Source organism: Pteropus vampyrus, unplaced genomic scaffold (assembly GCF_000151845.1).
Source record: "Pteropus vampyrus isolate Shadow unplaced genomic scaffold, Pvam_2.0 Scaffold19, whole genome shotgun sequence".
Classification (NCBI taxonomy): Eukaryota; Metazoa; Chordata; class Mammalia; order Chiroptera; family Pteropodidae; genus Pteropus; species Pteropus vampyrus.
In genome coordinates this window covers 15,183,660-15,197,839 of record NW_011888800.1, presented here as the reverse complement: position 1 = coordinate 15,197,839, position 14,180 = coordinate 15,183,660, and the positions used below count along the sequence as shown (strand labels likewise).

Sequence of the window (14,180 nt, the reverse complement as noted above, 5' to 3'; positions counted from 1 at the left end):
TTGTGCATGTTCTATGTGCCGTTGAAAAGAATGTATATTCTCCTGCTGTTGGGCAAAATGTTCTATGAATGTCAATTAGACTCAATTTGTTGATGGTGTTTTTCACTTTTATACCCTCACTGATTTTCTGTCTTTTAGTTTTATTGATTGCTGAGAGGAGCGGTGAGATTTCCAACTATAATCACGGATCTATCTATTTCTTCTTTTAATCTGTTTTTGCTTCATGTATTTTGAAATTCTGTCATTAGATGCATACACATTAAGAATTATTTTTATGTCTTCTTGGTGAAATGGACCTCCTAACATTATGTAAGGTCCTTTATTCCTCCCTAGTAATTTTCTCTGCTCTGAAGTCTACTTTTTCTGAAAGTCTATTTTTTCTTTTGATTAGCATTTTTGTGCCATGTCTTTTTTCATCCTTTTATTTTTAATCTAACTTTGAAGTGAGTTTCTTGTAAGCATATATTTGGGTCTTTTTTAATCTATTTTTTTTATTTTTAATCTAACTTTGAAGTGAGTTTCTTGTAAGCATATATTTGGGTCTTTTTTAATCTAGTCTAACTATCTATGTTTCTTAATTGGGATATTTAAACTGTTTAAATTTAATGTAACTATTGATATATTTAGATTAAGTCTATTATTATTTTCTATTTGTTTCTTCCATTTTTTCCCTCTGATATTCTTTTTCAGACATTTTTAGTTTCTTTGAACATTTTTTGTACCCCTTTTAAATTTACCTAACCTACCTATCTCTTTGTATCTTTTTTAGTGGTTGCTCTAGGAATTACATATACATACATAACTTTTTCAGTCTATTTAGACTCCATATCTTACCACATCAAGTAGAATGTAGAAACCTTATCATCACATATTCCCCTTTACCCTCCCCATTTTATGTTTCAGTTGTCTTATGTATTATGTCTACATACATCAAAAGCTCTAGCAATATTGTAATTTTTAGTTTAAAACATCTAACATATTTTAAAGAACTCAATAGGAAAATAATAGTCAATTATATTTACCCAGATATTTACCATTTCTGTTATTCTTCCTTCATTTCTTAGTTCTAGTTCTCATTTTTTTCCCCCAAATCTCATTTTGATATAATTTCCCCTAGACCATCATAATTCTTAGAACCATGAATCATGAGAGCTGATCATCTGATTTAATTCCCATGTTATAAACAAAACTGCTGAACTGTGGTCCTAAGGCTGTCAGTGAAGTCTGGTACCCTTTCAGGACACACTGGGGGATTCCGCATCTTCCCCTAACATATTCTAAATGGATCACCCACAGTTCTCTGCTCCTCTGGCTTTTACTTCAGGTGCAACATCAGCTACTTAGAAGAATGGCTTAAAGATAAGAATTTGCAGAACAGCTTAGCCAAGGAAACTTTGGAACCTCTCTCTCAAGCAGCCTGGTTGCTTCAGGTCAAGAAGACCACGGACAGTGATGCCAAGGAGATCTATGAACGCTGTACCTCCCTGTCCACTGTGCAGGTGACTGGGCTTGCTGAGTGTCTTCCTGATATTCACCAACAGATTGTGTAATTGGCATCACTTTTCCTGGCGTAGCCAGTCATGGAGTGCACCTGAGCATGCTTTTTGTGGAGCATAGTACCTACTGTGGCCTACTCTCTTACCTAATAAGTATTTATTAAATACTAACTGTAGGCCTTAAAAACACAAAAGCTTATGTGACACATTCCCTGCCCAGTTAACTTAGAGATGTGCATGGTGCGGGCAGGGGGCGGGGTGTGGGGTGTGGGAGGTGGTGTTAGGGTGTTAGGGAGGAGGAAGGAGGCAGTAAGTGGGGAATTGTCTTACTGTCATCTAATTATGTGATTTTTCTTTGTTTCCTTCTACACTCTTTTCACTTTGTTTTCTTTTCTTGCAAAAAAATAACACATGGTTCTCTAAGCCACATCACAGTATAAAAGAACTACCCATGATTCCCAACAGTTCCCAAACCAGCTAAACCATTATTTCATGTACAAAGTTGTCTTTTTTCATGGTCTAATACCATCTTCTGTGCTGTTTGCAGATCATAAAGATTCTTAATTCATACACACCTATAGATGACTTTGAGAAAAGAGTGACTCCATCCTTTGTTCGCAAAGTACAGGTGAGATCCTTAAGAATGTGCCTTTTAATTTTTAGTTAAATTGATGTTAACATTATAGAAATCCAGGATTAAAGTACATTTATTTACCAAACATTCACATTAAAGGCACCCAACAAAAGCAGCAGGAATTTTCCGTCAGATTCCTCCAGTTCTCAGAACCCATTTTAGCCCCATGGGAAACACCAGAGCCATGACACATTCTGTGTTCCTTCAGCAGGTCTTGTTTCTTATCATTTTCTGAGTGCTATGCAAGTGAGCAGAGGCTGAATAGAAACAGCGACCTGTGTACCCATTCTTATTTTAATCCCTAAAGTTTCTTCCCCAATGAACTAGGGCAGCAGTTCTCAAATTTTGGTTCAAGGGTCCTTGGGGGACCTGGAAACCCTTTCAGAAGGTCTGCAAAGTCTTCCTTTTTCTAATTGCATATCTGTGTGAGGCTGACCTTTCTTCCTATATTTCAACCAAAACAACATATCATAGTAGGTTGAATGCATAAAGAGATACTAGATTCTATTTGTCATATTAAGTCAGACATTGAAAATATTTACAAAAATATAAAACAATACCACTTCTCACTAATATTTTTGTTTTCAAAAATATAGTCATTTTTCAATAAAAATAGGTGAATATGTGTTTGGTTTGTTTTTATTTTAATGAATTAATATTTTAAGTTATTATTTTAATTACTAATGTGGTAAACATCAATACTTAGACCCAGTGAGGGCTCTTTGAAGCCCTCATTAATTTTTAAGAGTATAAAGGGGTCTTGAGACCAAAAAGTTTGAAAACCACTAAACTAAAAAAGAAGACGAGTATGATAAAAATTTAATACTTGAGATCTACCCATGTTTGGGCTTAGAATTATGCCATGAGAATAGATAAGAAGAGAAAACAGATGAATTTACAGTCCGTTCTTCCTGTGGGAAATTAACTTCTGAAGTGAAACAGAGCAAATAAATGTTCATGAACTGATTTGGAAGTCCTGGATAGACCATTTCACCTTGGAATTATGCTATTAAAAAGTTCTTTTGTGTGTTATCTCGCACGATTTTAAAGGAGCGTGTCACTAGAGATATAAGTTGTTGCATTTTCCTTACTCTTGACATCCAGATAGCAATAAAGCAAAATGCACTGGTGTCCTCATTCGTTTTTCCTCTGGTTCTAATTTCAGGCTCTCCTTAATAGCCGAGAGGACTCATCACAACTGATGTTGGATACCAAATACCTCTTTCAAGTCACGTTTCCTTTTACCCCCTCTCCCCATGCTCTGGAAATGATCCAGATTCCCAGCAGTTTCAAGCTAGGCTTTCTCAATAGATTATAGCAGAAGAGGGAGTAAATGCATTTTTCCCTCAATAACTAAATGAAGGTCAAATAAGAGGGATGTGGTTTATTTATTGTAATTGGAAATGCTCTGGGATATTATTTAAGGAAGAAAATAAGAATTCTCCCAAATGACATCCTCTGTCACTCATGGTGATGGTGTTGCCATTATCATTTTGTAAAAATTAACACGTACCAGCTGTGGCCATGTCCGGCTTTGGAATCTCAACTGGCTTTTACTAGAACTCCTGAAAGGCTTATATTTTCTTCTGTGTTCTCTTGGTCTAAATCTTGTGACAAGGCTCCACCCAGAGAGCATGAGATCCGGTGACACAGTGTTTCCCAAGTTTCCTAAGGTTCATGTGAAGCCCAGCTACATTTATGAAGCCACAATGGAGTCCGAGGCTGAGTCTTCCAGGAAATAGTTCCACTTGGCCATGATGGCCTACTAAAAGTCCTCTCACCCCATGCCTGTTGATGTGTGGGGGTGAGTTTCATGGACTCTTACTAAAAATGCTCCTACATAAAAAAATATTTATTATCTCACACTCCTCTGATTTTCAAGAGACTATCCAATTTGAAAAGAATCATGTGAAGTATTTTTATGTATATATCTATTTAAAACTAATCTATTGTTAAAGCTTAAGTGCCACAACATTTACCATCTTCTCCAAAGGAACATTTCTTTAAATTTTATCTGCCAACATATAACATACCGTAACTTTTTTAAAAACTAGGCTTAAAAAGGCAACCTATATGATTTTCTCTATCTTATCAGCATTCAAATATGTTTTAAACTTTTCTCATGAAAATAACTGAAGAATTATATCAGTTTCTTCCTTTTGAGATGTCTGTGTTTCCTGAGTTTTATGAGAACCGAATGTTCCTAGTACCCCTCACACCTTCTCATTCCTTCCATTCAGAGCGTAAATTGTCATTTGATGAGCCCTCCTAGCCCGTGGCCCCAGCATTTTTCTGTAGCACCCCAAGAATCCCAACTGGCCCTTCTGTTTCTGACAGTCACAGGCAATAGGTGTGATTCTGTAGCACAGACATATCTTAGAAGTAGAAATAATACATGATTATTAAGCAACATCACCCTAGTAATATATCTTTTCATATTATAAATGATTTAATTTAGTTCATTTACATACATTATATATTAATAAGTGAAAAGTAGAACTTTGTAATATTTTGATCAATAAAATAAATTCTCATACGAATTGGGTTATGTTCTTTCAATTGCTAGGAGATTATATTTTTCTTAAGTGTATAAGTTTTATGCCTTTCTTTAAGGGTCATACTTAAAGATGCTGGAATCTTTATAGAGTCAGAATATCTCATAAAACATATGTAAGACTTTTTAGAGAGGAAGTAAATATTCCGTAAGTCCTGGCTCAGGTCGTGTCTCTATGGGGCTCCCGGACTGTGCCAGAATGAGGGGCTACATGGCAGACACTTGGCTGGGTTTTTGATCCTCACCATCACCTTCTCCATGTCTTCCAGACCTTTTCTATGCCACTAGGAGCCCATTACCCTTACTTTTCAGCTCCCATTACTCTGAGTTCATGCCTGTTTTACAGCAGCTACTCTGAGCTGTAAGCCAGTAATGTTGCCCGTTTCCTCTGCTAGCCCATGAGATCCTGGAGAGCAGGTCCACATATTACTCATCTCTGCATTCATCTTGATGCTGGCAAGGTGGGAGAGAACCGCAGGACCAAAATCCTATTGGAGGTGGCAGGATTTCAGGGTGGAGAAAGGGGTGTTGGTCAGCCTTGGAAAGGAGTAGGTCTTTTTGGGGGTTAAGACAAGGGGACCTGCAGAAGCTGAGAAGTTTGCGCATGGAGTAGGGGTAGTGTGGCTACCTTCACCCTACCATCTTGTTCAGTTCTACAAAGCTGAAGGTGGGAGACGTGGCCAAATTCAGTGAGGTTCTGGTGGGATGAGGACTAAGAAGGTGGGAGATGCTGATAATGTCTAGTCACAGATGAATGTTAGCTGTTGCTCAGTGGAGCAGGGCATGGATTCACAGGGTCAAACCTGTGAACTCTGCTTCCCACTGAGGGCAGAGAACTGAGCTGGAGAAACTGGTCAACAGGGGTCCTGAGGGCACCTGGGGGTATAGATGGGCAGATGGTTCAAGGGGCAAGTGATGCAAACAGCAGTGAGTGCCTTAGCAGTGAGCAGAAGGGGGGCAGGAATGAAGCAGCTGAGCTGTAATGCCCAGATAAGGAGATTAGACGGATGCAGTCCCTTTCACACCTTCCAGCTGCAGCTCTAACTTCTCACGTTTCTGCTGATCAGTTCCAAGTGTTGACTGTGGAAGGTATGTATGTGTTAACATTTAATTAGAATACCCAGACTTGCTTAAATGCTCAGAGAAGCGTTCAGATGTGTACACGGCGAGGTGTTAACAGTGGTCTTAGTGGTGGAAACCCAGGTGAAGGGTGGGGGTGGTCTTCAATCTGTTCTAATTTTTCTATAATTCACATGCATTTGTTTTGAAATATGTAGATGTTTTGTTTTTTAAATATATTTAGTATTGGCAGCAGAAAAGTTAAACGTCTTTAAAATCACTTAATCAGTTTTAAAAATTGATCCAGGTCACACTTTACATGTCAACATAAGCCTCAGAGTACAGCTTATGGTAGAGGTTTTTGACACTAACCATTTCATAGTCATAGTAAGTTTAGGAGATAATGCCACACTGTCATGTGTTTTATTAACAGTAGTTTATTCTTTTTTATTGCTTGAACATGTCAATTTATTTTTCTAGTCTACTATTGAACATTTGGGGTTTTCCAGTTTGGAGCAATTATGAATAAAGCTGCTATGACATTCTTTTCTTTTTTGGTACCAACTTATACTCCCGCCAGCAAGGAATGAGGTCCAGTTCGCCACATCCTTGCCCACACTTCAGATTGTCAGTCTTTTTCATTTTAGGTATATTGGTGGGTAAGTAGTAATGTCACAGTGTGATTTTAATTCGCTTTTAATAACTAGTGATGTTGAACATCTTTTTATATGTTTATTGACCATATGAGTATCTGCATTTGTGAAGTGTCTGTTCAAGTCTTTTACCATTTAAAAAATAATTTTTATTGAGATGTAATGCATAGAACATAAAACTCACCATTTTAAAGCTCACATTTCAGTGGTTTTTAGATGTACATTATCTAATTCCGGAGCATTTCTATCACCTTAAAAAAGAAACCCCACACCCATTAAGCTCCCACCTGCTACCTACTCCCAGCCCCTAGCAACCTCTAACCTTTCTGTCTCTGTGGATTTGCCTATCCCTGACATTTCATTAATAGAAACATAATTTGTGGCTTTTTGTGTTTGGCTTCTTTCACTTAACGTCATGTTTTCAGGGTTCATCCATGTTGTAGCACGCATCAGAGCTTCATTCTTTTTTATTGCCAAATCACATACTACTTTATGGATAGACCACATTTTGTTTATCCATTGATTAGTTGATGGACATTTGAATTGTTTCCACTTTTTGGCTTAAATGCTGGTACAGAAACCCGTGTGTCAGTTTTATCTTGGGTACATTCCTAGGAGTGAATTTGCTGGGTTATATGGCAACGACTCTAGCTTGCTGAGAACGGCCAAACTGGTTTCACCTGCGCTTGCACCATTTTAAATTCCCACCAGCAAGTATGAGGGTTCTTTTGCCCATTTTAATTGGGTCAATGAAGCATTATTTTAAAAGTAAAAACTGGAGATACCCTGTATATCCAACAACAGGAGATTGGTTTAATAAATTATCATACTCCGGAGTATAGAATAACACTAAAGTTATTACCAAAAAAAAAAAACAAAAAACAAAACAAAACAAAATCTCTAAGTACTTACAGCATAAGTTAGGTGAAAAAAGCAAGTAGCTAACAGCCCACTTATATAACTGTCAAAGCTTTATATGTGGTGCCAGAAAAGTCTGGAAAAATACGCACCAAACTAAAGAAGGGGAGTAGATGTTGGATAGGTAAAGGAACTTTCGCTCTGGGCTTTCTATCTTTGACGTTGACTCTTTTAAAAGGAAATATAAAGTGGTGGGGTTTTTTGGTAATTTTTAAACCATGTATTTAGGTGAAACATTTTAAAGAAATTTTGTGCTTGGCATAGGGTTAGGGGAAGTTTTGAGAAGTTCTGTGAACTCCTTCTGCAGAGCAACTTTATGTCAAAACATGTTAAAATGAGACATTTTTATCTTTTTCTTATCAAAATGCTCATTGAAGTATTTGCTCTAGCTATGAAAAAGTTCCCTTGTCATAAAAAGGATTATTGACAACAAGTACAATAAAATGTTCTCAAATTAAATTTGGCTCATGATATTAATACTAAATGAAAAACATCAGGATATAAAAATATAAACAGTATACACAAACAGCATGACCCCAATAGTACTAAAAATCTATTCTTGTGTACATCAAAATATGAAAAGGAGTCTCTGTAGGCAGTGGATTATAGATGATTCTTTTCTTCCTTACAACTTTTTCATTTTTCCAGACTTTTTACAATGACCATGTGTAATATTTATGGTTTTAAAATACAATAATCTTTCAAAGTTGGTTAATAGCTTGCCCATGTTTAACCAACCTGATCTAAAATGCTAGCTATGTGATATGATTGAAGGTTGATATGACTCAAAACTTGTGGTCTGCATTAAAAAATGGTGTTTTCCAAGAATATGCAATGACATGTGAAGATGAAAACACTATTAAACAAAAAACTAAAGTTCAAATTTTGAACTTGTATATAACATATATTTCCTCTTTTTAAATAAGTATACACGTATATGCTTATGAAGATACCAGAAGCAAACATAAAGTATTAACAGAGGTCAACTATTTGTTAGTATAGAGCAAGTAGGTGACTAATTTTCCTTTTTCATGTTCTTCTGTTTCCAGTTATTTATAATGAAAACATGTATAGCTTTTACAATTTGAAAGAATTTTTAAATTCAGTTTAGGAAGGAAAACATTGTCTCTATCCAGATTTGGAATATTGGCAATTTTTTTCAACTCCTCTTTTTCGTGAGTTCCCATCCTTCAATTCCTTCCCCATCCTGGTCCCTCGGTTCTTCTCACCTTCCATTCCTGCCGCTGCTACTCTGTCTAGAGCTCATTCCCTCTTCCCCAGAACATAATAACCATCTCCTAACCTAATTGATTTTCCTGCTGTACATTCTGTCTCTGACCTACTTCTGGAAGCACAAATGCTGGAATAATCCACTTGAATGACGTTGCTACCTTGCTGAAAAAGCCGTGGCTCACCTTCGTAATGCTATTACTTGGAATCCTCAGCACGACCTTGTGGCTGGCTGCCTTGGCAGGCTTGGGCAGTGGGGGGCAACATTACTGGACCTCTACCACAGGCTGGGCTCTGGTGGGCGGATTTTTTTCGTGCTCTTTAACTCACATGCGACAAAGCAGAGCAGCTTGGTGGTGCCAGCTCCACAGTAAGGATTGTGGAGTCCCACTACATACAGATTCAGGCTCCACACTGATCTCGAACTTGTTTAATCCCTCCATACTTCCGCAAAAGAAACGCAGATGTCCTGCCTCCCGCTCAGGGTGGCTATGAGTAGTCAGGGTTGAGTACTCTGGTGGTCAGTAGCTGTTCCCTTCTGATCTCTCACCCTTAAGGGACAGTCCTCTTTGCTTTTGTTACTTGGAGATCTTAAGAACTATGCCAGCTGCCTCTTCGCTGTAGGAGTTCAGCTTAATTAATGAACTCCTCTTCCTCCAGCTTCAGGGTGACCTCTGCAAGGTAGACATTCCCCTCAGAGGTGTCCCCACTGCTACCTGCCCTCCAAATACATACTTTGCAAACTTGGCTGTTGAAATGTTCAAGGGGGTCATTTCTTTGAACTTTGACGTGGCCCAGCAGGGCAGCTGCTCCCTCCCACCCTGACCTCCTTGTCCTCCATCTCCAGCTGTGGCACCATGACCCCTCAGCCTCCCAAACAGAAACCTAGGAGACATCTTAAAATCTCACTTTCATCTCGACACGTCGCAAAGTCCAGTTCCTTCTCCTTTGTAAGTGTGGTCCACATCCATTCCAAAGCATTGCTTTAGCTCAGACCTTCATCCTTTCTTGCCTGCACTGTGGCCATAGGCTCCTCTCTGCTCTTTCCATATCTCCAGCCTCACCCGTGCCCCCCTTCCTGCTGCTGCTACTGCTGCTATTACAGCCACTCACAGGGCAGCATAACATCTCTGGAGCATTCATTGTGTTCCAGCCTTGAGCTAAGTGCTTCATGCGCTATGTCTTAGACTTCCGCTGACAAACCTATAAGGTAGATTTTAAGATCCTCATTTGATAGATTAGCAAACAAAGATTCAGAGAGATTGAGTAATCTGCCTAAGTAGTGGGGCCAGGATCTGGCCAGCTGGAGGCAGCACCTATAGCCACTAGATGGTTTTGCTTCCTCAAGGTTACCCTCCCTTCAGTGGCCTGGGCCTGTCGCTTCTAGGTGAACAGGCAGGGACCCTGGGTCTGTGGCTGTCCAATGCTTAATAAGTAAGTGGGAAGCTGCATTGCTGGCAGGGACACAACACCACATTGACTCAGCCTCATGGCATTGGTTGGGGTCAGGCTTCACCACTGATTCTTTACTCCAAAAGTTTACCCTAAAGGGAGGAGTTTTTTAAGTTTGAAATTATACTATTCATTACAACTATGCTTTCCATTTTGAAGCCCCATAGGATTAATATTGTGCCTATTGTGTCTGTGTCTGCAAACTGCCAAAACAACCAGTTAAATGTAAGTTCAGAAAGCTTATTGTCTGACACTTTCTCACTGATGAATAAATGAGTTGATGTTGACCCAGCATGTTGTAATAAATCAAAGGTTACAGATTAACTGCATATACTTTATCCCACATAAAGAGTTCTGAGCAACTACCATGATAAAGGGAAGATGAACTTTAAAAAGGCTTTTTCTGTTAGGTTTTCTCACACACTTACATCCCTTTTTTATCTCTCTTTTTTAGCTTCACCTTGAGTAAAAGATGTGTGATCAAACCTTTCTAGTTAATGTTTTTGGCTCCTGTGACAAATGTTTCAAACAAAGGGCTCTGAGACCAGTTTTCAAGAAATCTCAACAGCTCAGCTACTGTTCAATGTGTGCAGAAATTGTAAGTGCCACTTTTTAAAAATTGAAGTAGTTACCTATCTTAAAATGATGTCTAATGTGAGGGTCCTGTGACAGATGGGTTGTTGTAGAAACAGTTTACACATACAAACACTTTTAGCAGAGCTGGGCAAGGTATAGCAGTATAGCATGGGATGTTAGGGTGTGGACTCTGACTCCCTGGGTTCAAATACTAGCTCTGTTCCTTGGTGGTTGTGTGCCAATACAACTCACTTCTCCCAAGAAGTCTGTTTTCCCATTTGTAAAATAGGAATAATAACATCTATCTCGTAGGATTTTGTGAGAATCAAATGAGTTCATTTGACAGCGCTTAAAACAGTATCCAGCACATGAAATGCTCAGTGATTGTTTTAGCTTTTTTTTTTTTTTTTTTTAGAGTTAATGCTTTTTCCTACTGTCTTCTATTGGCCTCTTGGCAAGCAACCAAGCTAAAAGGAACACTGGAAAATAAACAGCCTGTGAGCACCTTTCCAAAAGCCCTGAGCCATCTGCCCCCAGGAACAGCTCTGTTGAAGATTGAACCATACAGGGCCTCAGTAGTGAGCAAAATTAAGCTCAAGGAAAAGTGTTCCTTAGACCTAAGCCTTTAGTGAAGGCTAAGGACTGAACACAAATCCTAGCATTTTTCAAAGTACACAAAATAAATCCTGACTAGAGGTGACTATGCACAGATCTTATATTCAAATCTTGAATCATGTTCAGATGTAAACGTATATTCAGATCTTGCAGCAAAAATGTCCATAACACGACTGAAGCCCTAGAAATTAGTACTGCTGCAGAGGATTTGCAAAGCTGTGCTCAAGGGTACTTCTCAGATGAGCCCCCACCTGGTCAAAAGTGGTAAAGCACTCTTCTCCAAAAGCCTAATAAGAAATCCCCAATTAATACGTTTTTAAAAACACTAGATCAAAGAGAGTAAATGTGGTGTTTACATTTTATTTAACTGAAGAGGAAAAAGCAGTATTCATTCTCCTGGTCCCATTGTAACCTTTGACAGTGATTTAAAAAATAATAATTCCCATACAGCAAATGGCAAGTAAACAGCCCAAGCTTTTGGTATAGCATATTAACCCTGATTTCACAGAGTTTAAGCTCAGTGTAATGGGCTTCTACCTACAGCACATTGTATTCTGAACTTGGCTTTCTAAGTTGTCAAACAAAGGACATTCAGTTCTTAAAAATAAGCCTGCTTCCTGGTGGCTGTTCTACCCATCTGGAGCAGTGCTATTTACTAATCTAGTTCTTCTGCTTTTTAAACAACTTCCTCTGTGGGCAGAAGCAGCCCAGATTCTCAGATGTCTTGTAGTCTGCAGTATCATAGATCTCCCCAGGTTAGATGCCCTGCCTGGAAATATTCTTTTGGAGACAGTCACCAGCTATCTCTACTGCAGCACTTGGGAGTTCCCAAATATTCAGACAGCCTCCTTTGGCTGAGGAGAAATCCAAATGACTGACAGCTACTTTTATCTGGTCATTCAGGATTGTATAGACAGCCCCGATCCTTTTCATAAAGAGGGGCAACCTGGTATATCCACTACTGATAAAATGTAGCAGACCTCAACTTTTCTGATCTCCAGCTTTCTCACTAAAAAAAAAAAAAAAAAAGCTAGTGAATACCAAAGTAGAGGAAGGCACTTTGCAAACTTTTCCAACCACAAAAAGTTACATGGCCTCATCTCTAGATAGTAGACTCTCCAGATTGGAGGGTGTTGGGGTTTATTTTACACAGAGAACCTCCAGAGGAGGTTTTAAACACTGTCAAATGAACGTCCAGAGCAGGGCACACACATCATAGTGAAGCACCATTCAGCCCAGGTCTTCACAGAATGGCAAACTCACACATCCTGTGATGGTCCAGGAGGTGTCAGCCTGAGAAGGTATTAAGAACATGCTGCTTTGCCCAGGCCTTCTGAGATGACCCTTGTGAGAAGTGTCCCTGACCTAGTGTCTCATTTAAATTACTTCATGTGAATTGCTCAAGTGTATCTGGCAGCCTCAATAATAATAACAAGCACATACTGTGTGCCATGCATCACTCTCAGTGCTCTAAGTAGTCACTCCTGTTGAGGACACTATGAGCAAGGTGTCATCTCCATCTACAAATGAGGAGCCTGAGACACAGAGAAATTAAGTAGATCACCCAAGGACACAAGGCACAGCCACAATTTGCCCCCAGGCAGTTTGATCTAGCTAGAGCCTGCGCTCTTAACTTTTTGCCAGATAAACTCGGAAGCAGATCTAATATTTTTGCTTTTATAAATAGATGAATGTATCTAAAACATTTTGTTTATTTTTTAATTTCATATTTCATGTGTATATATATTGTTTTAGATATACATGTAATGAACTAACATTAACCAAGCACCTACCACATACCAGTTATTATGCTAAATACTGAGGATAAATGATGAATAAACCTATACTGATGAGAATGGAGAAGGGCACTGGCAGTTATTGAGCACCTGTTATGATGGAGAAGTCTGCTAAGAGGTTCATTCATATTATCTGATTTAATTCTCAAAACAGCCCCATTAAATAGATTTTCCAAATAAAGAAACTGAAATACTCAGAATCTAACCCCCAAGACAACTGTGTATAGATTAATATAGATTACTCCAACTTTTCTTAGGGCCCAGAATAGCAAGTCAAAGCTGGATTCCTCAGGAAGGGAGGGGGAATACAAAGAGGATGGGGATGGCACCTAAGATTCTGCTTGGCGATGTTCACTTTAAAATTTGTCACTTTGATCTGCCTTCCCATTCTGTACACAGACATACATTGAAGGTCATGGAGATGAGAAAGGGAGAAGCCTGAAGTCCCAAAGCATGTAGCTGAATGGAGCCAGGCTGCCTGGGTCCAAATCGTGCCTTTGCCTCTTTCCCCGGAGTGTGAACCATTTAACCTTTCTGTGCCTCAGTTTCCTCATTTGTAAAATGGGGATAGTAATACTCATTCAGGGTGACTGTTGTGCGTGGTTAATGTAAAGCACTTGGAACACTGCCTGTTGCTGCAGGAGACTGGAAAGACGGGATATTTGAGCCTGCCAGAAATTCACTGCATTTCCTGAGAGAACTGTAGCAACCCTTCCATCTAAGGCAGAGGAAGCTGCCTCAGAAATGACATGTCTGAGATCACTGGGCAAGGTCTCAGAAACCCGGGTCTGGACCCCGTGAGCCATCTCTCTCCTTCCCCTCAGGGACTTAATTTCCAAGTGAAGAAAGGAAAAGCAAAACCAGGAGCGGGCCCGCTAGGGCCACAAAGACCCCAGAGCTTCCCGAAAGCCAGAACTCGTTTTATTTTGTATATTTAAGTCAACAAACGAGAAAAGTTTTCGGTTCGCTGTTGGGGGAGCACCACAGCTACCCGGGATCAGTGGCACGGGCTGGGCCTCGTTGCCCTCTCCTCCCTGCAGGTAGAAGCCGCAAGGCAGCGTACTAAGTCCTAATGAGGGGAGATGTGCGCGGGGGAGGGGGAGGAAGGACCGTGTCACTAGGAGTTCACCAGACCCTCGGGAGCCGGGCAGTCCTGAGTTGAACTCCCAGCTTGGCCCTCACGACGTGACCTCCAGC

General features: G+C 39.5%; 2 protein-coding genes across 2 annotated transcripts in view; both read left to right on the top strand.

Moving 5' to 3' along the window:
- Nucleotides 1-4,596, top strand: part of MYO5C (myosin VC) — a 91,213-nt gene extending 86,617 nt beyond the window's left edge. The window contains 3 exon segments of the mRNA XM_023527721.1: nt 1,325-1,499; nt 2,044-2,124; nt 3,296-4,596. Of these exon segments, the coding sequence (XP_023383489.1) occupies nt 1,325-1,499; nt 2,044-2,124; nt 3,296-3,448 (409 nt within the window). The 3' untranslated portion in view covers nt 3,449-4,596.
- Nucleotides 4,597-5,691: 1,095 nt separating this feature from the next.
- The window catches only part of GNB5 (G protein subunit beta 5), a 43,706-nt gene continuing 35,217 nt past the window's right edge, over nt 5,692-14,180 (top strand). The window contains exon 1 of the mRNA XM_023527720.1: nt 5,692-5,773. Coding sequence (XP_023383488.1) covers nt 5,692-5,773 — 82 coding nt within the window. The remainder of the gene's footprint in view (nt 5,774-14,180) is intronic.